This window comes from Chiloscyllium punctatum, chromosome 10 (assembly GCF_047496795.1).
Source record: "Chiloscyllium punctatum isolate Juve2018m chromosome 10, sChiPun1.3, whole genome shotgun sequence".
Lineage (NCBI taxonomy): Eukaryota > Metazoa > Chordata > Chondrichthyes > Orectolobiformes > Hemiscylliidae > Chiloscyllium > Chiloscyllium punctatum.
Window position 1 is genome coordinate 108,539,082 of NC_092748.1, and position 27,532 is coordinate 108,566,613.

At 42.7% G+C, this 27,532-nt stretch overlaps 1 protein-coding gene across 7 annotated transcripts in view; it reads right to left on the reverse strand.

The window, feature by feature from the left end:
• The window catches only part of bin1a (bridging integrator 1a), a 159,239-nt gene that overhangs the window by 79,923 nt on the left and 51,784 nt on the right, over positions 1-27,532 (reverse strand). For all 7 annotated transcript variants that reach the window (XM_072579905.1, XM_072579909.1, XM_072579906.1 and 4 more), the window contains exons 2-3: positions 15,761-15,841; positions 3,346-3,400 (exon numbers count right to left, since the gene is read on the reverse strand). In XM_072579905.1, the coding sequence (XP_072436006.1) occupies positions 3,346-3,400; positions 15,761-15,841 (136 nt within the window). The remainder of the gene's footprint in view (positions 1-3,345; positions 3,401-15,760; positions 15,842-27,532) is intronic.

The following is a 27,532-nucleotide window of genomic DNA, read 5'->3' on the forward strand; positions in this document are numbered from 1 at the left end:
GATGTGTTCTCTACACATGCTCACAATATTGATAGAACATAGAACATTACAGCGCAGTACAGGCCCTTCGGCCCTCGATGTTGCGCCGACCTGTCATACCAGTCTGAAGCCCATCTAACCTACACTATTCCATGTACGTCCATATGCTTGTCCAATGACAATTTAAATGTACATAAAGTTGGCAAATCTACTACTGTTGCAGGCAAAGCATTCCATATCCTTACTACCAAGTAAAGAAACTACCTCTGACATCTATCCTATATCTATCACCCCTCAATTTAAAGCTATGCCCCCTCGTGCTCGCCGACCCCATTCTTGGAAAAAGGCTCTCCCTGTCCACCCTATCTAACCCTCTGATTATCTTATGTCTCTATTAAGTCACCTCTCAACCTTCTTCTCTGACAAAAACAGCCTCAAGTCCCTCAGCCTTTCCTCGTACTCCTTCCCTCCATACCGGGCAACATCCTAGTAAATCTCCTCTGCACCCTTTCCAAAGCTTCCACATCCTCCTTATAATGCGGTGACCAGAACTGTACACAATACTCCAAGTGCGGCCGCACCAGAGTTTTGTACAGATGCAGCATAACTTCATGGTTCCGGAACTCAATCCCTCTTAATAAAAGCTAAAACACTGCATGCCTTCTTAACAACCCTGCAAACCTGGGTGGCAACTTTCAAAGATCTGTGTACCTGGACATAGTGTAGATGAGCAGAGAGATCTCTATCAAGAATCTTATTAGCCCAGTACTTTGCATTCCGGTTACTCTGCCCAAAGGCGAATCACCTCACACTTGTCCGCATTAAACTCCATTTGCCACTTCACAGCCCAGCTATGCAGCTTATCTATGTCTCTGTAACCTACAACATCCTTTGTCACTGTCCACAACTCCACCGACCTTAGTGTCATCTGCAAATTTACTAACCCACCCTTCTACACCCTCATCCAGGTAGTTTATAAAAATGACGAAAAGCAGTGGTTAAAAAAGGGTATATTTTGGATATGTAACTTTAAGTTTGAGATAAATGAAAGTCATGTGACTTGTTCTAGACACCACTTGAGAGTCAGCCTGATTGCTAGAAATTAAAGGAAAAATTGGTTGGTTGGCTCGAAAGAAACAGCAAACTTAGAGATAAGTACATTGCAGCAATGCCTAAAAGACAACTATCCACCAGTTTATCATGATTAGACTTACTGCTCCAGAAAGGTATGTAGGTATTGTACTATAATTTACCCATTTATTTCTATGAAAGGGAGTGGAGAGCAAAGAAAGCTGATCAGCATGTGTCTTACTTTCCAAAAGAAAACCCAAAGAATTACAGATGCTGGAAAAGTAGGAATTGCTGGAGAAACTCAGGTTTGACAGCATCTGTGGAGACAAAGCAGAATGAACATTCTGGGTCCAGTGACTCTTCTTCAGAACAGTTTCACTGGACACAGTGTTAATTCTGGTTTGTTTCCACAGATGCTGCCAGACCTGTGGAGTTTTTCCAGCAATTTCTGCTTTTGTGTCTTGCTACCTATTGTGTAGTCAAGTTACAGCTTCCCTACAAATCAATGAAATATCCACAGCACAAAAGAGGTTTTGTGGGGTCAGAGGAAGTCTACTTGGCTTTGAGATATTCCCACCAAATATAGGAAAAAGGCTGCCTCTAGTTGTAGACATCCACCAGCCTAAGGATTCCAGGAGATTGGTTGTAAATTTGACCAGATGATCCAGGAAAAAAAAAGCTTTAGGTGAAATGTGGATATTGAAACCTATTGAAAGTTAGGAGGATATTGGACTGATTTTATTTTAATCAATTGTTCCTTTAAAGCAATTCCATTGAAAGAACATGTGCCAAGGGTAGAGGGGAATGTTCCTTTGTGGTTTGAATTACCTTTGCATAAAGAAACTTTCACATTTTGGTATGCTATTTGTTATACTGAAAATCTGAAAGCCCAAAACATTTTTGCCATGTCATTCAGTAAACTAGAAATGGGAATCTCAAAAAAGCTTCTCAAGCAATAGCACCACTTCACTTTGTCCTATCTTTGCAAAATTCTTCAAATGACCCAAGCCTAACACTTGCCACTGACAAAACAAAGCTCTCCCCTTGATCTATTATTATTATTGGCTTCTCTTTAGCAACAGTTGGACATTTCCTATGGGCTTTTACTTTCTCAAAAGAAATGCACACGTTGCAAGTTACAACTTAATTCATATTCCCTGGATGGAAAGGTGCAATGCAAAGGAGTGTACAAAAGAAAAAAATTAAATATTTTCAAGTGTTAAGCAACTTAGTATCATGGTGATAAATATTAAGCAGCACAAATATTTACATTTTCACTTGGTCAACAATTCAACTGAACAATTTTCCTCCAAAATACAGAAGTCAAGTTTTGAGGTTCAAGTTTGAAGATTCAAGGTGGTCAAAGGAGTATTGAACAGTGGTTAAAATTATGAAAGGTGTTGATGTCTAAAGTGACAGGATATGAATTTAAAATAATGACAATTCTTCTTTCCAAGAAAAGCATTTCAAGTTTGATTTGCAATGCATGAAAGGATGGCAGAAAAATGGTATAAAAACTGTAAAGGAGGAAAAGAACTGAGTGGGAAGGGTTGAAGAGATGGCAGGAAACGACAACTGGGGAATAGGATTAAAAATTCCAAAGCTTGCGCCGGCAATAAAGTGGGGCATATCCCTTCTTGTACCATTCTCTAATTACAAAGTGCTTTATCTGGAGATCAAGTGCAAAATGCAGATCAGGCAATGACTGCAGCTGTGTCAAGCTTGATAAAAGGTCATAAGATTGATGGATCTCATATATCCACATGAAGACGAAACTATGCCAGTGATAAATATTCACCTTCAGAATACATGGACAATGACAAATATTTTGCACATGATACTTAATTTTTTTTAAATAACTGAGCTGACACACCAATCTAATAAAACAGGAGGTGCCAGCACAGCTTCCATTACTGAGGATAGGCAAATTGATAATGTCCACTGCAGATATGGTCAATTGGGACTGCTTTTGTACTCAGTGGTCTGATTTATTTTTAATATCAAAAGAAATCTTGTATCCACAAGAAGCTCCAAAACATACTAAGGTTAACCTCAACACACCCTTTGTGAAGACCAACATGGTAAGTTTGGTCAGGTAATCCATTAGATAAACACAAACTTGAGTATGCCATTTATATCCCAGAGTTAGTTTAGCCATTCAAAGTGAATCATTTGTGGTCCAACATTTCACATCCCTTATCAATGCAGCCAACATGGCCTTCCATCCTTTTTAAAAGCAGCTGTAATGTTATGGTTTTCTCTCAAACACAGCTCTCATGCATGTGACCTCCTTACCTTTTACTGCAACCAGGTACGCCCGCAGATCTTTTTGGAGTTTGCTTCCTTCACTCTGCAGCAAAAAGGAAAATGAAGCTTTGTTTGTTCGTACAAATGCTGCACATTTCTATACAATAGAAAGCAAAACAGCAAGTGGCCTTTTAGCAGCGCATCCTTAACCAACGTCCCCTATTGGTTATAGATTGGTGTCACAAATCTGGCCCCTTTTTTCTAAAAGCTGTTCCTTTTCAAAGATACGGTGTCCTTGGTTTAACTCCAAGGGGTAATAACACACTCCCGGCTCTGACTAGACTGGTTTGGTACAGAGATTCAAGGGAATTGAGGGGCTTTTTTGTTTATATGCAAACAGATGAGACTTCAGGCCAAAGTGGTCATGTTTTAGAAGTGACCTGTATAATGAAAAGGGGAGTGGTCAGCTCTCTAGCTGAGCAGTTTAGCTCAGAACTAGTTAGGAGTTCAGTTGTGTGGAAACAGGCTCTCTGCTCTAACTTCAACCTGTAAGCATCTGTTCCACTTTTTTTTTTAGAAAGAGGGGTTCGCTTATTGGGACTGTTGCACATATTCGGAACAGCATAATTATGTCTAGTTGGGATAGACAGTTCTGTCGGGTTCTTTATTCTGTTCTGTGTTTCATTGCATAATTTTGTGAATAAATTTCTGTTTTAAAACCTGTAGTCAACTTAGCTAACCTACTCCAGGTAATTTTCACTGTCCACTTACTGAAACAAATTACAAAGTTATGGGTCTGGGTTGCCTGCTCAAGAATGTTTTGAGTGGTCTGGCCTAGTCCATAACATTGGTAAGAACAAAGGTTTCAGAATACCTAACCCTGACCATCCAGAAAGAAAAATATTATGGAGACTGTGAAACAATCGAAAGACAGACTTAAAATTGTGAAGCACTTTTCCTAGCCAGTGTTTTTAAAAGTGCAGTCAATCTTGGAATGCCAGAATCAGTGGTCAAATTGTACAGAGCAAACCCCCAAAACAGCAGTGTGGTAACGAGATAATATGTTCTGTGAATGTTAGTAGAGGCCTAGATACTGGCTGGGACACTTGGAATAATTCCCTACTCTTCAAAATAGGATCATGGAATCTTTTACACCCAAAGCAAAATTGGGCCTCAGTTCAACATCACATTTAAAGTCAGTATCCACAACAGTGCAGCACCTGCTTAGTATTGCATCATACCACAGTCTTGATATTTGTGGAATGAGGGTTTAGATAAGAATTAATGGAGAAGCAAGAACTGGTTTAAAAATAATGAGTGGTTAAAGGAATTACAGACAAGAGCATAAAATTTGAACACAATGAATGCAAAATATTTGGAATGCATAAGCTGATCCAGATTTAATAGTAAGTAATAGTTGGGCGGCACGGTGGCACAGTGGCTAGCACTGCTGCTTCACAGCGCCAGAGACCTGGGTTCAATTCCCGCCTCAGGTGACTTACTGTGTGGAGTTTGCACGTTCTCACAGTGTCTGCGTGGGTTTCCTCCGGGTGCTCCGGTTTCCTCCCACAGTCCAAAGATGTGCAGGTCAGGTGAATTGGCCACGCTAAATTGCCCGTAGTGTTAGGTAAGGGGTAAATGTAGGGGTATGGGTGAGTTGCGCTTCAGCGGGTCGGTGTGGACTTGTTGGGCCGAAGGGCCTGTTTCCACAGTGTAATGCAATGTAATGTAATCTAAATCTAATCTAATGAAAGGTGCATACATTTGAAATTTGAATTTCAAAAAAGATGTCGTGGAGTGCTGGTTGCTTCTGAAAGGTTTTCTTTCTCAAAAGAAAAACCTTTAGAACAAATTAAATCTAACATTTTGTAAGAACGCAGGTGTCTGTGGATCACTGTGCTACTAACAATGACCATTGTCAGTTGTTGAAAAAGCTCATTTGGATCACTAATGCCCTTCAGGGAAGGAAACTGCCATAATCACCTGGTCTAGACTACATGCAACTCCAGATCCACAATGTAATTGACTCTTAACTACCCTCTGTCATAGATAATAAATGTTGGCCTAGCCTGCAATCCAATGAATGAATTTATAAAATGGAAACTTATTTATACTGTTTGGGTTATGACAAGTAGAGTCAACACGCAAAGCCATAGACTTTTTATTCAGTTCAGCAGAATCTAGAACTGATCAAGTTTTGTTTTTAAATTCAGTTCATAAGATACTAATGTGCATTAAGCACTTTCAATTTCTATCCTTCGAGAAGGATCCAGCTCTGTTCATAGAACACATCACCTTGTAGATAGGTTTAGCTGGTGAAAGCTGAGCCAGGCCAATTTGGTGAGAAATCGGATTTATAGCAGAGAAGATTTACGTTTTCACTTGTGAAAAGTTTGTATCAACACATTCTGGAAAAAATGAATCTGTGTGCCCAAAGCCCACAAAAGAAGAGAACCATCAGTAATCAGTTAAGGAGTTCCCAAAAGAATTCAAACAGATGCAATGTATCTGGAATTGCCTCATGTATCATGTTAGGAAGCGAGTTGAAACAATTTTGCAGTGTGGGCTTGTGTCCCATTTCCCACTGACTGATCTGATCTGAGTCATGCTTAGCTGACCCCCATTTCACAAACTTCAGAACTTAACTCTTTCCCTGCCTGCTTCTATCCTACACACATTCTCATTCCCTCTTTTATCATTTCATGATAACAGATGGCACTGCCAGCTTTCATATGACTCTTGACAGAAGATATTTAAGTTATTGACACAGCATACATAAAAATTACTAGTCCGTTACATTAATTAGAATTTGAAGAATCCTCCCATGTGGGTGAAAAAATTCACCAGTAAAATTCTTAAATCCACAATCCTTAGTGACCACTCTATCCTCTCCAAGTTGAGTGGAAATGAGACAGTTCTCCAAAATCTCCTTCACTAAAGTCCAACCTGAAAACAAAATTCAGTCTGTTCTTGCGTCACCTCAGAAATCGGATTTCGGAGAAGTTAAATACTTAAAGCTGAGGAGACTTCCATCCTTCCGTAGATGCTTCAGATGGAGGATACCAGTGCACCTGAGCGTGCAGAGGCTGCAGCTGTAGGCTAGGTGAACTCAACATTCTTTGCTGCTTCTGCTCCCATTCTGCTGGTAAATGTAACAAAGCCAACTGGCTGTTGTGACGTTACCTTAATCAGTGAACCTTCATATCTCATAGATGAGAAGGTCGGTACGCCTTTTGTCAATGGCCTTCCTATAGACATTAAAGGGCATTAGTGATCCAAATGAGTTTTCCCAACAACTGAGTAGTTTTGTGGTCATATCCCAAAGGCTCACATTGTTTAATGTCTGTAGAAAGGCCACTGACAAAAGGTGTACCGACCTCCTCTTCACTATTGTTAATTTTTCACTTTTCTTGCTCATGACTGGGGAGTGATTAAATCCATTGGATCAGGTTGTGGAGGGGTGGACGGTGGTCTGAAGGAGTGTTTTACCTGTGAATGGAGAAACTCCAGAGAAGTATCTTTGCATTTCCTATCTCATTCCTTCCTTGCCAAGGTGGCTCAGTATGGAGACAGTCGCACATTAAACTACACTTAATTGTGTCTGCCTGTTTCAACATTCTTTGAATTCGTGAAATCTATTACGCTGTTCAATATTTATGACATCAAGTTTTATACAATCCATAAACTTCTAAATTGTACTGCCTAAACAATTCAATTATAAACAACAGTGGTCCTAAAATTAAACCCTCAGGGGAACCCCATTCAGGTTATTCAAAAATTATTTTCCTTTAACAAATTGATACTTGGCTAATGTGAAAGCTGACTGGAAAATGTATTTCAAAAGTCTGGAACAGCAAGAAAACAATGTTTCCTTTGCTTTAGCAATTGAAGAGGTAGTTTCAGTTTAGATTTAAATCTCATATTAGTGGGAACCAAATGCTGAATATGTTCTCCAAATGAAACTTGCCAAATAACACTGTTGGAACTACAGTGGCAACATTGGTAGAGACCAACGTTCTTTGAATTTGCAATATGAAGGTCGGCCTCAAGTTCAAATATTCTTAAAACATCAAACTGAAGATGCACACTTTTTGTGAAAACTCTATATTAAAAACAAAGATCTTGTCATATAGTACTTTCATCTGGCTAAAGCACGACCACTGACCCAAATGTTTGTTTTTCAAACAAATCAAGGGATCAAGGCACCCAATTTGCTTTAAGGTTATAAGTCTGATAATTTTAAAAAGGACAACATTGTACAATTTGAATGTAAAAGACAACCCGCCCCACTACATAGCCCACAAAACACATTGAATGGAGATCCTGATTCAAACAAGGCAAAACAGTTACTTAAAAAGGAATTTCTGAACCAGTATTTTAACAAACGAAAATTTTTAAACATCAAACACTCTCACCATGGCACAATTTACACTGAAACTTTCATTTTTCAACCCAAGTATTAGAACAACCTTAACTTCAGCATTTTCTTTTTTTGCATCCTCTCACTGGAATTACACTTCTAACAAGAGAAAGCCCTCGCAGCAGACCACACGGCACCACAGTACAAGCCACTCTCTTCCCCCAAAACAATTACACGGCCTCAAATTTCATCACTAGGGGACTTTAACCCCCTTCTCACTTTACTCCTTCTGGGGACTCCAGAATCAATTAAACGTAAACGCAGACAATGCAAATCCCAATTAAACACAGACCACAAAGCTCACTTAAACCCAGAAAGCTCGAACCTCAACACAGTCCGGAGGGACTTGAACCTCAAATCAACCCACCTAATAAACTCTAACGCCAGGACTGCGCAGAGGACTCAAACTTCAATCAAACCCATCTCCGGGGACTCTAGCCACAGTACTGCGCAAAGGACTCTAACCTGAATCACATTTCCTCGCCCCAATGCAGCACAGAGGACTAGCACCTTTGCCTGTCAGCATGTTTGCGAAACTGTTTTCGATTGAACTAATTACCATTCGAGGAATCCGTAGAAGAGTGTGAGATTGAATGGGGGGGGGGAAACTCTATCAAGCACACAGGAATAATTGAGGGGGGCCAAGGCTTAAAATCTTACCTTGCAGGCCCATCTGTCTCGAGACACCAATGTTCTGGGTGGCCACTGACACTGTCCAATTGTAACTATCCATTTGGATCCTGCAGACTACGCCATGTCATCCCATTCCCCTCCCTTGTAAACCCATTATCCTTGCCTGCAGCACCCCAGTGTTAACTAAGTTCTCATTTGATCAGTGTCACCTGCCAGTACCCAGCCCATATCTCTCCAAACCCTTCCTATTCATACACCCATCCAAATGGCTCTTAAAATGTTGCAATTGTACCAGCCTCCACTATTCCATACACGTACCACTGTCTGAGTGACAACGTTGCCCCTTAGGTCTCTTTTATATCTTTCCCCTCACCCTATACCTATGCCCTCTAGTTCTGGACTCCCCGACCCCAAGGGAAAAAAACTTTGCCTATTTATCCTATCCATGCCCCTCAATTTTGTAAAGCTCTATAAGGTCACCCCTCAGCCTCCGACGCTCCAGGGAAAACAGCCCCAGCCTGTTCAGCCTCTCCCTATAGCTCAAATCCTCCAACCCTGGCAACATCCTTATAAATCTTTTCTGAATCCTTTCAAGTTTCACAACATAGTCATCACTGAAACAGTCACATGAACTAAACAAAAAATACTGAGGCCAGTAGAACTGTCAGCTGGAATCACAAGTAATTTCACAAAGAAAAGGGAATGGTTTGAATACTTGAGAGAAAAAGGAACAGAAATATTTTTATATTATTCAGAGCTGTGAAGTTGATTTGCAGACGTTCCCTCCCCATCTCGGTCACACCTTCTTTGCTTCACAGGAGGCTCCAAAGCACTGTTGTACAGTCTCTTCTGGAGTTTATTAGCTTCTGTTCCTGCGGCTTCCAGTTGCCAGCTCCAGTTGTTTGTACTGCAACAAACAAGCAGAACCAGCAGGAACGGAATCAAGTAAATTCCAACTGACATAGTACAGCAGCACTTCACAGGAGACTCCAAAGCCCTGAAGAAATCACTTAGACAGGGGACACAACATCTGCAAATCAACTTCCCAGCTCAAACAAACCCACAACAACGGCAATGTGTTATGGTCTAATAGATGTCTATAAAATAAAGAGGTGTCGTCTCAGTTTACCTACAACACAAAATACTAGTTGCAAGTTTGCTCACTGAGCTAGAAGGTTAATTTACAGATGTTTCACCACCATACTAGGTAACATCAGTAAGCCTCCTGTGAAGCACTGGTGTTAGTGACCCGCTTTCTATGTGCTTAGGTTTCCTTGGGTTGGTGACATCATTTCTCCTCAGATGTCATCTAGTATGGTGAGGGTGATGAAACATCTGAAAATGAACCTTCCAGCTCAGTGAGCAAACCTACATCCAGAACCTCAACCTGAGCTACAAATCTTCTCAAAACTCCTTAACACAATACTAATTTGGGATTTCAATACTCCAATGTTGATATCATTGAGATTTTCATCATTCGATCATTAGTGGAGGTGTACCTTCAGCTGCGCAGCCCCCATACGCTGGAACTTCCTCATTAAACTTCCATACCTGACCCTCTATATATACAGGCCCTCCTTCAGAAAAGGAAAACTTCAGGCAAGCCGGTTTCAAAGAAAACAGCTGTCCCAAAATCTTATTCGGCTCAGCAACAAAGTTTGTTAGATAGCACTTCTTTGAAATACAATTTACTATATTAAAAACAGGGCAAGAACACAAGTTACCTTAGAAAAAGTTTTAAAATGAAATTCAGAATTTAAATTTGAGAACAGATTTCAATGTATTTATCCTGAATTTTGATGATAGACATCAAAAATAACTGAACTGCTGTCAGGTATGTATTTTCATATATGAGTGCAACGTGAAGAAAGCAGTCACCGATCAGATATTAGCACAGTAGCTTCCTGGATCAGAAACTCTGAAGCAACTGTCTTCCCTTTATTGCTAATGAGCCTTATTCCAAGGTGTAGGATGTGTAATCTACATGTGTATTAAATTTGGCAAGTACTAAAATTCCTATAGAAAAAGGATAAAACTGAAAAGGAATGAAAAGTTTCTGGCAAATCTAAACAAAGACCCAGAATAAAAAATGGCCTTATCTTGGAGCCTTATATTTTTAAATTCTGGATTAGTGGTGCTGGAAGAGCACAGCAGTTCAGGCAGCATCCAAGTAGCTTCGAAATCGACGTTTCGGGCAAAAGCCCTTCATCAGGAATAAAGGCAATGAGCCTGAAGCGTGGAGAGATAAGCTAGAGGAGGGTGGGGGTGGGGAGAAAGTAGCATAGAGTACAATGGGTGAGTGTGGGAGGGGATGAAGGTGATAGGTCAAGGAGGAGAGGGTGGAGTGGATTGGTGGAAAAGAAGATAGGCAGGTAGGACAAGTCCGGACAAGTCGTGGGGACAGTTACTGAGCTGGAAGTTTAGAACTAGGGTGAGGTGGGGGAATGGGAAATGAGGAAACTGTTGAAGTCCGCATTGATGCCCTGGGGTTGAAGTGTTCCGAGGCGGAAGATGAGGCGTTCTTCCTCCAGGTGTCTGGTGGTGAGGGAGCGGCGGTGAAGGAGGCCCAGGACCTCCATGTCCTCGGCAGAGTGGGAGGGGGAATTGAAATGTTGGGCCATGGGGCGGTGTGGTTGATTGGTGCGGGTGTCCTGGAGATGTTCCCTAAAGCACTCTGCTAGGAGGCGCCCAGTCTCCCCAATGTAGAGGAGACCGCATCGGGAGCAACGGATACAATAAATGATATTAGTGGATATGCAAGTAAAACTTTGATGAATGTGGAAGGTTCCTTTAGGGCCTTGGATAGAGGTGAGGGAGGAGGTGTGGACGCAGGTTTTACAGTTCCTGCGGTGGCAGGGGAAAGTGCCAGGATTGGAGGGTGGGTTGCTTGGGGGAATGGACCTGACCAGGTAGTCGCGGAGGGAACGGTCTTTGAGGAAGGCGGAAAGGGGTGAGGAGGGAAATATATCCCTGGTGGTGGGGTCTGTTTGGAGGTGGCGGAAATGTCGACGGATGACTTGGTTTATGTGAAGGTTGGTAGTGTGGAAGATGAGCACCAGGGGCATTCTGTCCTTGTTACGGTTGGAGGGGTGGGGTCTGAGGGTGGAGATGCAGGATGTAGACGAGATGCGTTTGAGGGCATCTTTAACCACATGGGAAGGGAAATTGTGGTCTCTAAAGAAGGAGGCCATCTGGTGTGTTCTGTGGTGGAACTGGTCCTCCTGGGAGCAGATACGGCGGAGGCGGAGGAATTGGGAATACGGGATGGCATTTTTGCAAGAGGTAGGGTGGGAAGAGGTGTAATCCAAATAGCTGTGGGAGTCGGTGGGTTTGTAAAAATTGTCAGTGTCAAGTCGGTCTTCATTAATGGAGATGGAGAGGTCCAGGAAGGGGAGGGAGGGGTCAGAGATGGTGCAGGTAAACTTAAGGTCAGGGTGGAATGCGTTGGTGAAGTTGATGAATTGCTCAACCTCCTCGCGGGAGCATGAGGTGGCGCCAATGCAGTCATCAATGTAGCGGAGGAAGAGGTGGGGAGTGGTGCCGGTGTAATTACTGAAGATCAACTGCTCTACGTAGCCAACAAAGAGACAGGCATAGCTGGGGCCCATAGCTACCCCTTTTTACCTTATATTTTTAAACCCTTGCACTTGTAAATCAACCCAATAGATGATAGGAGGTCATTTCATCATGCATTTGAGCTGGCTCTAATTAGCACCTTGCTCATAGTTTTACAAAAATCATTAAATCATTTACACCACTGACAACAGAATAAAAATGTCCAAGTTGTGTGTGCACACAATGAAACCTACTGTCTTGTCAATTCACTGATCAGCATCTGTGTGGGGGCAGTAGCAGATGGGAAAGCTAACCATTCTGTACCAGTAACAGATGAATCACCAGCTCCATTAATACCAACCTGCCCTGACTGTGTCAAGCTCTGGAATTCCGAACATGTCTCCCTGACACCTACACAAAAAGATTCTCCACATGTTGCTCTGACAAAACATTCAAAATACTAATTTTCTTTTGGAAAAAGATAGACTCCCCTTTTCACCATATTTCATTGCATTGCCTCAAGCAACGCCACATAAAAATAAAGTCTAAACAATATAATTTGAAAAGAATAAAAATAGAGTGTTGGAGAAACTCCGATTCTGGCAGTGCCTGTGTGAAGAAAAACAAGGATAAACACTGAGTCCAGTAACCCTTCAACTAAAGCAACACTCCCCTGTGGTAGGACAGTCTCAATCAAGGGGACAGACTTAAAATTAGAGCGAGACTGTTCAGGGAGGTCAGGCAGCACCTCAAAATTAAAGGTAGTGAAAATCTCCAAGTGTAGGAGTCAGCTCAATTCAAACTTTCAAGAGATGGTTTGACAGGGGTACACTGCATTAAGACATGATCGAACTGAATGATACAAAGGCTTCAAGAGACCGAATAGTCTCTTCCAAAGTGCTTGTTGAGGCAGAATAAGCAAGGCAATTGACCCAGTCATAGGACCAGATTGGAAAATGTTCATCTATTTAATGTTGCTACCCTCACATTTGTGTAAGCTTATAATCACCAAATAGGGCTTTAATTATAGACATTGCTGCCTGCAGTGGTAAAATACTGACCAACATCCTCATTCCCTTGGAAAGCCAAAAAACCCATTTCACCACCAAAGCAAACGCAATCCTTTCAAATATTGCAAATGGATACAAACTGAGCCACACCCTAATTGCTTTTATGCAACTACAGCGTGTAAACATTTCAATCAACTAGTACTGGGTCCAATCAACTGCAATAGACAATTTTCACAAGCAAAATCCAAATCAGCTGCCTCCACTCTGTTGGATAGAAATCTCAGCAGCAATAAATGCAAAAGAAAAATTGGTCTTTTGCATTGACTTCCAGACTACACAGAACTAAAAGGGTCAAGCCAATCAATAGGAATGAGATGAACACATGTCCATCTTTGTGTCACTGCGACATGGGGAAACTAAAGTTAGTCCCTCCCTTCAGCCTGCTGCTAAAGACCAGCTTTATTAACCAATTGAGGTTACCTCCATGCAGCACTTTTTCCTCAGCATCAGAAGGTTATGGGTTCAAGTTCCAAGTGAGTCTGGAATACCCAGCTACGCTGACATTTTGTATACTCCAACAGAGGCACCAAGTATCCTCTGACATGATTCAAAAAGGAGTTCTTTCCAGTGTCTTGATCAAAATTATATTCCTCAATCACAAACAGATGCCAGCTTGAGAGAGATGGCTCTTCGTAAATTAAGTGCCAAGTTTCCTTGCAATTGAGTACACAGTGAGTAGTCTATTGGTTATAAAGTACTTGAGATTTACCAGGATGTTGCCAGGTATGGAAGGTTTCAGTTATAAAGAAAGGCTGAGATTTTTTACTGGAGGGTGGGAAGGTGGGGAGGTGAGGTGGTGACCTTCTAGAGATTACTAAAATCATGAGGGCATAGATAGGATTAGTGGTAGTTGCCTTTTCCCTAGGATGGGAGATTTCAAGACTGGGGGGCACATTTAAGTGAAAGGAGACAGATTGTTAAAAAGACATATGGTGCAATTTAAGAAAACAGAGGGTGGTTTCCATGTGGAATGAACTTCCTGAGGAAGAGTGGATGTGAGTCTAATTACAATGTTTAGAAGACATTTGGATAAGTGCAGGAAAAGGAAACATTTGGAAGGATATGGCTCAAACACAGGCAGGTAGGACTAGCTTACTTTGGGATGATGTTCAGCATAGACTTGTTAAGCTGAAGGATCTGTTTCCATGCTCTATGAGGGTTATAAATGAAAGTTCTTTTTAGTTCCATGAACCCTTGCTCCACAGCTTTAATTGTATGATTCAGCGACCAATTCAGAAGGTGACTTAAGTGGCACTCCACAATTTGAGCATGAGAATTAAGACTCACATTCCAATGAAATATTGTCATAGATGCCTTTTAGATGAGGCATTAAAAAGGGTCCCCTCCATTCTCAGCTTGAAGCGAAGATATTACTGCATTATTTTGAAGCGTATCAAGTATCCTGGCCAATGTTTATACCTTTATGCCAGTTGAGACAGAGTTTGCTGCTAGGTTTATTACAGTGATAATTGAAAAGTACTTCAAAAGTTTGAGAGAAGATTTGTAGCTCGGGTGCTCGTTGTTATGGTTCTGTTCGCCGAGCTGGGAATTTGTGTTGCATACATTTCGTCCCGTTTAGGTGACATCCTCGGTGCTTGGGAGCCTCCTGTGAAGTGCTTCTGTGATCTTTCCCCTGGCATTTATAGTGATTTGTATCTGCCGCTTCTGGTTGTCAGTTCCAGCTGTCCGCTGCAGTGGTCAGTATATTGGGTCCAGGTTGATGTGCTTATTGATTGAATCTGTGGATGAATGCCATGCCTCTAGGAATTCCCTGGCTGTTCTCTGTTTGGCTTGTCCTATAATAGTAGTGTTGTCCCAGTCGCATTCATGTTGCTTGTCATCGGAGTGTGTGGCGACTAAGGATAACTGGTCGTGTCGTTTCGTGGCTAGTTGGTGTTCATGGATGCGGATCATCAGCTGTCTTCCTGTTTGTCCTATGTAGTGTTGTATGCAGTCCTTGCATGGGATTTTGTACACTACATTGGTTTTGCTCATGCTGGGTATCAGGTTCTTCGTCCTGGTGAGTTGTTGTCTGAGAGTGGCTGTTAGTTTGTGTGCTGTCATGAGTCCTAGTGGTCGCAGTAGTCTGGCTGTCAGTTCGGAAATGCTCTTGATGTATGGTAGTGTGGCTAGTCCTTTGGGTTGCAGCATGTCCTCGTTCCGTTGTCTTTCCCTTAGGCATCTGTTGATGAAATTGCGCGGGTATCCGTTTTTGGCGAATATATTGTATAGGTGTTCTTCTTCCTCTTTTTGCAGTTCTGGTGTACTGCAGTGTGTTGTGGCCCTTTTGAATAGTGTCTTGATGCAACTTCTTGTGTGTGTTGGGGTGGTTACTTTCATAGTTCAGGACTTGGTCTGTGTATGTGACTTTCCTGTAACCACACTTTCTAGTAGCGACACACTCCGATGACAAGAAACATGAGTATGACTGGGACAACACCACCATTATAGGACAAGCCAAACAGAGAACAGCCAGGGAATTCCTACAGGCATGGCATTCATCCACAGATTCAATCAATAAGCACATCGACCTGGACCCAATATACCGGCCACTGCAGCGGACAGCTGGAACTGACAACCGGAAGCGGCAGTTACAAACCACTATAAATGCCGGAGGAAACATCACAGAAGCGCTTCACAGGAGGCTCCCAAGCACTGAGGATGTCACCTAGACAGGGGACAAAACGTCTGCAACACATGAAAAGTACTTGAAGTCGGCTGAAAAGCATTTTGGAACATAGTGGTCTTCAAAAGTACCAAATTATTTCAATCAAAAAATACTTACCAGTTGTCTATTGAAGTTCTGTACACACTGCTCAAATTGTTCATCTTTTGTCTCATCAGCCTTGCCAAGTTTCTGAAGGACCTGTAAGTGAGAAAAATAAAAATCAGCATGACCAACATGCAAGCACAATCTGGACAGGAGTGTATCCATGTTTGGAGATACAGATATACCTAAGTCAGAACAGAGAATAATATGAACACAAGAAACAGGAGGCATAAGCCATTCGGAGCCTTCAATAATATCAGTTCATTGGATTGTAGCAGTCACTCCATTTTCTTGTCAGCCCCCCCAATAATCTTAACAGCTGTGATCAAATATTAGGCTGTAAGTTTGCTCGCTGAGCTGGAAGATTTGTTCTCAGAAGTTTCGTCACCATGCTAAATAACATGGTCAGTGAGCCTCTGTTGAAGCGCTGGCGTCCTGTCCCACTTGCTATGTGCATATCTTCGTCTGTTGTGGTGGGTGATATCACTTCCGGTTCTTTTTCTGAGGGGTTGGTAAATTGGGTCCAAATTGAAGGGCCTGTTGGAGCTACAGTTTGAATGCTAGGCCTCTAGGAATTTCCATGGGTGTCTTTGTTTCGCCTGTTCCAGGATGAATGTATTGTCCCAGTTGAACTGGTGTCCCTCGTTGTCGAAGGATACTTATGATAGTTGGTCATGTCTTTTGGTGCTCATATATCCTGGTGGCTAGTCTCCTGCCAGTCTGTCTGATGGTAAAAAACAAGGACTGCAGATGCTGGAAACCAGAGTTCTTTAAACCAGAGTTCAGAGCCAAACAGGACAAACAGTATAGACTACAGATTCAAAAACACCAGCAACGGTACTCCTTCAAGATCCTTCGCTCCACACTCGCAGCAATGCGCCTGCACCTAACCTCTCTACAGCCAGCCCTGCCTCAGCTGAGGACCACACACACTCAGAATTGCAAAGGGCCCCTTCTGTACTACATTCTCAGGAGAATTCATATTTTACTCTATTCCTGTAGAAAGGCTTTTGCCCGAAACGTCGATTTTCCTGCTCCTTAGATGCTGCCTGACCTGATGTGCTTTTCCAGCACCACTCTCATCTTGATTCTGTCTGATGTACTGTTTGTTGCAGTCCTTGCAGGGTATTTGGTATATGAGACCACTAGAGGCCTGGCATTCAAACCGGAACTCCATCAACAAACATCAATTTTGGACCCCATTTACCAACCTCTCAGAAAAAGAACCGGAAGTGATATCACCGACCACAACAGACCAAGACAGAAAGAAAGCAGGAGTGTATACCAGCACTTCAACGGAGGCTCACTGATGTTATGAGCATGGGGATGAGAACAAATCTTCCAGCTCAGTGAGCAAATTTACAAGTCGAGGGTGTAGTGCTGGAAAAGCACAGCCAGTCAGGCAGGATGCAAGCAGTAGGAGAATAGACGTTGAACATAAGCTCTTCATCAGGTAAGCAACTCTGAACCACAACCTGAGCAAAAATCTTCACAAAAAAGTGATGGGAAATTTAAGTCCAACTTGGCTTCCGCTGCACTCTAGCAAAGACTAAAATGACCTTCAGCAGAAATTCATTACCAGCTGAAATGGACAGCTGATGTTGAAACTGGGCCCCTTCATTGTACATTTTCCCATGACAGGATATGTCTCAGCATCTACAATGTCAAGTCACCTCAGAATTGTAGATTATAAGACTCAGGATGAGAACTTTGGCCAATCTGCCCATCATATTCAATCTGCCATTCAGTTAGATCATAGATAACCTGATAATCTCCAACTACTTTCCTGCCCTTTGTTTAACTTTTAACTTCTTTACTGATTAAAAATCTGCTTCTCAGTCACGAATATACTTAATTACCCAAGCCTGAACAGCCTTCTGCAGTAAAAAAATTCTGAGATTCACCACCCTCAACCAAAAGGCCTTCAATGAGCAGCTCCTTAACCAAACTATGCCTGCTGGTCCTAGACTCAATCAAGGAGAAACAGCCTTTCCACATTTACCCTGTCAAGCCTCCTCAGAATCGTGCATCTTTCAATACAAATCACCTTTCATTCTCCTAAACTCCAATGAGTACAAGCCTGAGCTACACAACCTCTCATTAGAAAAGTCCTTCATACCCAGGATCAATCTAGTGAATCTTCACGGGACTGTCTCAAATGCCAATAGATCTTTCCCTAGATCAGGAAAACAATTTGTTCAGTGCCTCAACTGTGGTCTTATACTTCAACAGGAGCTACTCATTCTTCAAAATAGTCCCAATCTTTTCAACTATTCGCCATATTCAATAAATGTGTTCCAAACAGGAGAACGTGTAAACATACATCCGAACATTATAAATACTTCGTAATTTCATAACTACTTGGAGCTGGAAAGCCTAAGTGACCAAAAAGATGATTATACAGAGGAACCGTGATTATCTGAACGAGATGGGCAGGCACTATTTTGTTTGGAAAATTGATTATTCGGTTAATTGATTTCCTCTGGGGCTCGGAGTTTTCTGTGAAGTCTGCTCCCCGTTCAGGAGACGAGGCAGCAACACACTGCGCTCGAGCCCCCACCCCACCCCATGCAGCCGGACTGTACCCTAGCAGTCAGACTGCTGCTGCCTTTATAGGATAAATCTCCAAATAATACAAACCTTTTCACTTTGACAGGTTCCATCTTTGCCCTGAACAGGTCAATGTTGGAGAGATTTTCTGGGGAGGGGGTGGTGGGCGTGAAGAGAGGGGGGTGTTAAGGGTACATCCCTGTGTAGAGCTCCAGGGAAAGTCTGTTTTGAAGGGGGGGCAGGGGGGGGGAGAAAAGAGGGGAAGAGGGATTGGATTCTGGGAAGATGTTTTCATTGGTAGGAGAGACTAGGACAGAGGTCACAGCCTTTGGTAAAAGGGAAGATGGGGGATAAGGAGAAAGAGAAACTTAAGCCATAGGGTGGTGAATCTATGGAATTTCTTGCCACAGAAGGCTGTGGAAGCCAGGTCAATGAGTATATTTAAGGTGGAGATGGGTTCCTGAGTATCCAGGGTTGCAGGAAGAAAGCGGGAGAATGGGGTGAAGAAATTTATCAGCCATGATTCAATGGCAGAGCTGAGAATGTGTATGGGGTATAAGCAGGCAGATTCAGCTGAGCATGATTCAGATCAGATAAGAACTTACAGTTCACAATAGGGTACTGGAGGCAAGGGTAATAGGTTAACAAAGTGGAAAAACATTCATTATGTAGAACCATTTAACAAGATGAGGTAGCATTCAATACGTAACGTCTTTTAACAAGGTGAAAAGTATTCCATTATGTGGAGCCAGTTAACAAGGTTAAGAACATTCATTTTTTTAACAGCAGACGGCTTAATCTTTCCTGTTGATGCTTACTGATTGTAACAGTCACGTAATCAATATGTATGTTGCCTTATCTGGATGCTGCTTCCTGTAAAATGACTTTATAGTTCATTGAGAAACTGCTGTTCCAGGGAGGATCATGAACTCATGTCCTTGCGCACATGGGGGTTTCCCACCCTCCCTCCCCCCGGCGGCCCCATCTTTCAAAACTCTAGGTTTATACCTGATAGAGTCCTCAAACGTTCCTCATACATTAAGTTTTTCATTCCTGGGACCATTCTCGTGAACCTCCTCTGAACACGCTCCATGATCAGTACATTCTTCCTGAGATATGGGGCCCAAAACTGTGCACAATACTCCAAATGTGGTCTGACCAGAATTCTCAGGAGTACATCCCTACTTTTATATTCAAGTCCCCTCAAAATAAATGCCATCATTGCATTTGTCTTAACTAATGAGTCATCCTGCAAGTTTTCCTTGAGAGAATCCTGGAGTAGAACCCCAAGTCTCTGTGCTTCTGAATTTGGTCCCCATTTAGAAAATAATCCATGCTTCTATTCTTCCGACTAAAGCACATGCCCTTACATTTTCCCACAGTCTTCCAACTGCCGCTTCTATGTCCACTCTACTAATCTAAATTCTTCTGCAGCCTACCCACTCCTCAATGTTACCTGCCCCCTTTACCAGCTTTATATTGTCTGCAACTTAGCCAGAATGCCCTCAGTTTCTTCATCTAGGTTGTTAATGTAGAAAGTGAAAAATTGTGGTCCCACCACAGCCTTGTGGAACACTCCTGGTCACTTGGCTGCCTTCTGAAAAGGACCCTTCTCAATGATGAGAAATAAACTTACCATTTTTAGTAGCCAACCAAGACTTTTAACAGAACTGAAGTGTGGCTCAACTTCCAAGGCATTTTACCCCAATACAGTCAAATCACAAAAACATTTTCTCAAATCAGCATAGTACAGGTGAACTATCTCCAAACCTTTCCAATTCAGACATTTCCCTCCTTGGGTAATAATTCTGACAGGCCTGGCAGTTAGTCCATTTGGACGGAAATTCACAAACAAGTCAGCAAGGTGAACACAGTTATAATGCATACAGAAAATTTGGAAGGTGTGGTGACGGGACATTTCAATGAGATGGGCTTTATTTGGGAGGTTGGCACGACTTGAGATTCTCACTGATTATGTGAATGCTGCTAGGAGGTTTACAGAGCAGGATATATAATCGCCTTGCACTTTTCTAATCTGTGCTCAATACTTTTTTTTAAAAAATCAATCTGTTTAGACATGTTACTTTTGTGCAGGTGGAACTTGAATTCAGGATTTCTGGCTCCAAGAAAGGGAGACTACCACTGCATAACAAGAAATCTTCTGCTGCCAGTGGGTGGGTGTGGTCCAAATCAAACAAGTTGCTTTTTCCTCAATGATGTAAAGCTTGTGTTGTTACAGCTGCACCGTCCAGGAAAGGTATAGACTATTCCCCACATACTGACTTGCATCTTTTTATTAAAGGACAGGATTTAGAAAATCAGGAAGACAGAATTCCTAGCTTCTGACCTGTTCTACTCAATATTTATGTCGCTGAACCGGTTCAGTTTCTGATCAAATGGTAAACTCAGGATGTTCATAGTGGGGAACTCCGCGATGGTGTGACTGAATGCCAAGAGTTAATGGGTCGATTCATGCCACACATCGACTAAAGTTAAGGTACCTTCCTGTTGTTTGGCATTCCAACGTGGATTCCATCAATATCCAAATCGTCATGAATGCTGTTGAATGTTGACTTTGCTTCCTTCAGGTATGTGAAGCAGCTAAAGCCAGTCAGGCCTAGGAAACTTCCAGTGATGTTCTGCAGCTGAGACGGCACTAACAATTCCTTGCTTCTTTTCCTCCTCCATCTTTCTTCCCCTTCCCCACCAACCTCCACCTAATTTGCATTGATAAACTTCACTAGAGCTCCTGGATGCGATTCTCACCCAATTGCATACTTGATGTCAAGCAGTCACCTCACTTCAGGATTTTTAGCTCTGGATGGTTGAACCAAGCCCAAAATCAGATTAGGAATCAAGTGGCTATGACAGAATCCAAATAGGTTAGTGATTATGTTTTTTTAAAAAAAATTCACCTCATGGGACCCAGTCATTGCTGGCCAGCCAGCATTTAAGTGTGACAGATAATATTGTTGATGATCCCCTCATCACTAACAGTTCGGGTAGACAGACAGGGTGCTAGCTGGCAAAGTTGAATTCGTTGTGCTTTTTGCGCAAAGGATATAATTGGGCAACTTTTCTTATTGGCATTTGCCTGAGCATTTTAATCGCCCTAGAACACAAGTCAATTAAAAAGGCATTTGGATATGTACATGAAGATTACTTTGAAGAATTATAGGGAAAACGCTGAGTGGGAATAATTCAACACTTGGCACACGTTTGACAGGTCTAGCATTTTGCACTAGAATCTATGACCCATATACATAGAATTCACAAACTCATCGCCAGTATATGCACACTACAGATCTCACTTCATGGCTCAGATTGATAAAAACCAGATTTAAGACTGTGCTGATACAATATGCAAAACTGAAAAACAGCACTGTTCAAGATTAAAACAGTTGAACCAGCAATTAGGGAGGTGGTGAGTTTGTTAAAATTCAATTTCTTTCAGACCACTGATGGCATAACCTTTACTCACTCCAAAATTCACTGTGTTGTTGAGGTTGGTAGCCTAATGGTGTTATCGCTAGACTATTAATCCAGAGAGCAGAGTAAGGACAGAAAGCCAGATGGTGGAATTTAAATTAATTTTTTTTAAAAATCCGATATTAAGGATCTAATGACAACCATGAAACTGTTGACATTTGTTGAAAAAAATTTTCATTTCACGCATTTCATTATTGCCTTTTAGGCAAGGAACCTGCCATCCTTGCTTGGTGTGGCCTAGGTTTGACTCTAGGCCCACAGCAATGCAGCTGTCTTACCTGTCAGGTAAAAACAATGACTGCAGATGCTGGAAACCAGATTCTGGATTAGTGGTGCTGGAACAGCACAGCAGTTCAGACAGCATCCGAGGAGCAGTAAAATCAATGTCTTACCTGTCCTCTGGGCAATCAGGGATAGTCAATAAATGCTGGCCTAGACTGTATTATAAAACCCTAGCCATTCGAAAGAGCACCTGACCACATTTGTGGGTCAGGGGTTAAAAGATTATCTGGCCCTATTTCAAAGACAGGAATGTTCGCCCATTCTCTTTCCAATATTTATCCTCAACCAGCAACAAACATTCAGGTCACTATAAAATTCCTGTTTTACAGGGCTTTACTGCATGCAACTTAAAAAGGGCATTTAACAATACTTTCAAGTACAGTAGTCAATCCACTAGTACCTCAAGACATAGCCTGAAAAGATATTGTGTAATACAATTAGTGTTGTTATATATTGTAGTACAGAAGTGACTCCATACAAGTGAAAACAGGCTCAAGGGGAGACCTCCAAACTATACACATGATTCAGTTCAAAAAAGATCTGTTTCACACAATCAAAGCTTTACATAAAGGTTAGTTTGAGATTGTTAAATCAGCAGCTAGCTGGATTCAGGTCTCTGCAGCAAATCTGTTTTCTCAGTTAGTCAGATCTCTCATCTTCTGATTATTGAACGTGTCACAAGGGATGACCCTTGGATCTCAGAATTCCAGAAGTGCACCTCTCTGTACAAAAATATACCGTGACATAATAATGAAAATAATAGATTAAGTATGCAGCGTGAGCCACAGAACCCAACTGTGCCCACAGCTCAAGAGCCAGTTGCATTTCAGATAGCAAACAATCTCACAGTATAGTGATTCAATAAAAACACTAGCTAGCTCAGAATGAAACTTTTGAAAATAATTTTTTTCATTCTCAACCTTAAAGCACAAGAGAGTTAAGATGACTAGGTAAATTAGACAAATGGCAGAATTTCTTCCCTGAAGCACATTAGTGAACCGGATGAATGTTTACAGCAATTCATAGACATGATTGACAAGACTGCTTTAGTCAGAGGCTCACTGAAGATGTTACCTCAGATGGTGAAGAAATGTCTGAAAATGAACCTTCCAGCTCAGTGAGCAAACCTGCATCCAGACGACTAATTAAATTAAACTTAATAATGGAATTCAACATCATCTGGCATGTGAGATTTTAAGTCTCAAGATTACTTGTCCAGTGTCAGTACCACTATGACACACTCAGTGTTGGACTAACCAGCAATCCCAGAGGCTGAACTGCCCATTCAGCAAATCAGGGTATCCTTCGCTACATCGATGACTAGGAGCGCATTGTGGTGGCCATACAAAGTGGTTGAACAGTTCATCAACTTCACTAACACCTTCCACCCCACTTCAAGTTCACCTGAACCATCTTAGATACCTGCCTCCGCTTCGAGCTCTCAATCTCTATTTCCAGCAACCGACTCAACAGACACCTACTACAAACCCACCTCCTCCCTCCCTGCTTCCTGTAAAAATGCTATCCCTCATTCCAATTCCTGTACCTCTGCCACATCTGCTCCCAGGAGCATCAATTCCACCATAGAACATCCCAGATAGCCTCCTTCAAAGACCGCAATTTCCCCTCCCACATGATCGACAATGCCTTCCAGCACATCTCATCCACTTCCCTCATCTCTGCCCTTGAACCCCACCCCACCAATATCTGGATAAATCGCAGCATCCTCCACTATTTCTGCCTACAAACATCCCCACCAGCAGGGATACAGTTACCTCCCTGCCCCTATCTACATTTCAGAGACACCATTCCCTCAGCAGCTCCCTTTTAGGTCCACGCCACCCAACAAACTACTCTCCACTGCCGGCACCTTCCCCTGCTAGTACAAGTGCAAGACCTGCACCTACACCTCCCACCTTACCTCTGGCCAAGGCCGCAAAGGATCGTTCGACATTTGACAGACATTTACCTGTACTTCTACACACGTCATCTGTGTCTATTTCTCCCAATGTGGTCTTCTCTACACTAATGAGACAGGACACCAATGTGCAAAATGTTTCAGAGAACAGCTCTGGGATACATGCACAAAACAACCGCATCGCCCTGCAGTCAAACTCTCCCCACCACCCCCCTTCCCACACTCCACCAAGGACATGCAAGTCCTGAGCTGCCTCCACCACCTGATGCCTGGAGGAAGAACACGCCTTCTTGCCTTGGGACCCTCTAGCCACACAGGATGAATGTGGATTTCACCAGTTTCCTCATTTCCACTTCCCCCACCTTCTCCCAGATCCAACCTTCAATTCAACACCACCCTCTTGAACTGTCCTACCTGTCCAGCTTCCTTCCCAGCTATCCACTCCACCCTATCACCATCACTCCCCCACCTCCATCTACCTATCATATTCTCAGTGACCTTTCCCAGCCCCACCCCCTTCTCCCAAATATCTCAGTCCCCTCGGCCCACAAGCCTCAGTCCAGATAAAAGGCTCATGCTCGAAACATCAATACTCCTGCTCCTCGAATGCTGCCCGACAGGCTGTGCTTTTCCAGCACCACACTTCAAACTAGGGTCTCAGTCACATACCCTGATCAGGGATTGGCAACCACTCAAATGAAGGCAAAAACGACTCCTTCCTTGGCCAGTTGAATGTATTTGCTTTTAAAGCTTAAAATACATGACCAAACCAGAAAGAAAAAAATTTAATAGCATCAAAAACAAAATTCAGTCCAACGCAAGGAACTATATCCCAATGTAAGTTGGATTACACCAATATTTAACATAGCTTGAAGAACAATTCCAAGGAAGAATATTAAAGTCAGAAGCAAAATACTGTATAGATGGAGATCGGAAAGAAGGACAAGGAGCTGGACAAATTCAAGTTGTAAGTCAATACTTATACCAGTACATTAAACTGTTCAGTTATCACCCAGTCAACTTAACTTCCTATTCCCCAAACCAGAGCACTGTCTCCTAAACTAATACTATCTTCTAGCCCCAAAGGTCAGGGCATAAATCCCATACAAACAATTACATCAGGAGAGCCACTCAACGCCAAACATAAGAGGTGATCATATGGCCCTTAAAACTTGCTCCATAATGCAATCAAAAATCAACTTCCCTGTCTGTCCACCACCCATAAAAAAAATCTAACTTGTTGAACCCAACCCTCACTGCTGTTTGGGAGGAGAATTTGCAACACCAGTCAAGTGCCTCACCTTTAAACTGAGCCTGCTAATTCTTGATTGCTTAAGGGGAAACTTCTTTCTGCAGCTACCTGTGAAAACCCCTCAGAACCTTATAATTCACTCTAAATTCCAATGAAATATAGATTATAGGTCTGACTTGCTAACTTTCCCCAAGGTCTCAGCTTCACCCCAAGAATCAAGTGAGCATAACTTTCCTGAAGATGGTCCAACACAAGTACATCCTCCCCTATTCTAAAGTGACCAAAACTCTGCACTTTACTGCAGGTGTAGTCTCACCAATGCCCTGTAAAGTCATATCAGGACTTCACTAAAGGTTTTTGAGCCCTTTCAAGTTATCTTCGAAGTTATCTCCAAAGCCCACAGCCTTTTTCCAGTCCAGGAGCAGTGGGAGACATAGCGGAGGTGACCTGGAAACCAGGAGGGTGCCGGGAAGGTAAGGAATTAGTGTATGTAGATAATACACATGTAGTACCTCCCTCTAACCAGAGGGAAAAAAAGACTAAGGTAGGGCTTTTGTTTTTTCCCTTTTCATATATTTACACAAATTGTTTGGTATTAGTTAGTTGATATAAAGCTAAGGTTACAATGGCAGGGAACCTCAGACCCGTGGCATGTGTCTCTTGCTCGATGTGGGAGCTTAGGAACGTGTTTCTCGTTCCTGACTCTTACACTAGCAAGAAGTGTGTCCAGCTGCAGCTGTTGTTTGACTGCATGACGGCTCTGGAGCTGCAGATGGGCTCACTGTGGAGCAACCGCAATGCTGAGGTGGTCATGGATAGCACGTTTTGTGAACTGGTCACACCGCAGATTAGAATTGTGAAGGGAGAGTGTGAATGGGTACCAAAAGACACAAAGAGTTGGAAGGCAGTGCAGGTGTCCCCTGCAGTCATCTCCCTCCAAAACAGAAGGCTCACCGGGGAGGACAGCAGTTGCCAAGATCATGACACCATGGCAGTTCAGGGCAGGAAAGACTCAGGGCCATAGTCATAAGGGATTCTATTTTAAGCGGGGGGGAAAGAGAAGAGGGGAGATAGGCGGTTCTGTGGCCGAAAACAGGACTCCGGGATGGTACATTGCCTCTCAGGTGCCCGGGTCAGGGATGTCACCGACTGGCTGCAGAGCATTCTAAAAGGGGAGGGTGAACGGCCAGTTGTCTTGATGCATATAGGCACCAACGAGGAGTAAAAAACGAGATGAGGTCCTGAAAGAATTCGGGGAGCTAGGAGAGAAGTTAAAGAGGAGGACCTCAAAAGGTAGTGATCTCTGGATTACGACCAGTGCCTCGTGCAAACCAGTAGAGAAATGAAAAAATAGGCAGGATGAACACATGGCTTGAGAGATGGTCTAAGAGGGAGGGATTCAGATTTGTTGGACATTGGGACCGGTTCTGGGGAATGTGGGACTATTACAAAATGGACGGTCTACATCTTAACCAATCTGGAACCAACGTCCTCAGGGGAGTTTTTGCTACTGCTATTGGGGAGGTTTTAAACTAATGTAGCAGGGAGCTGAGAACCAGAAGAGAAGACAAGTAGACAGTGAGGTGGAAACTGGAGACTGTAAGAATCATGAAGATAGCATTAATAAGGGGAAGAGTCGGGAGAGAGTGAATGAACGCAAAAGAACTGATGGCCTGAAGTGCATCTACTCTAATGCAAGGAGCATAGTGTGTAGATGAACTTAGGGCTTGGATTGATGCCGGAGAGTATGACATTATTGCAATCACCAACACTTGGTTGAAGGAAGGGCATGATTGGAAACTGAATGTTCCAGGATATAGACACTTTAGACCAGACAGAGAGGGGGGCGTGGAGTTGCATAGCTGGTCAGGGATGATAGTATAGCTGTGCTATAGAAAGACACTATGGAGGGCATGGGTAGTGAGGCATTATGGGTGGATCTGAGAACTAAGAAGGTGCAGTTACATTGTTGAGGCTATATTACAGGCCTTCCAACAGTGAGCATGGGGTAGAAGAACAAATATGTAAACAGATTATGAAAAGATGCAGAGGCAACAGGGTAGTGGTGATGGGAGATTTTAAATTTCCCAACATTCACTGGGATACACTTAGCATCAGAGGTCTGGATGGGGTAGAATTTCTAAGTAGCACCCAGGAGAGTTTTCTAGCACAATGTCAATAGTCTGACGAGGGAAGGGGCCATATTGGACCTGGTGTTGGGGAAATGAGGTGGTAGAAGTTGCAGTGGGGGGATTTCTTTGGCAACAGTGACCACAGTTCTGCAAGTCTTAGAATA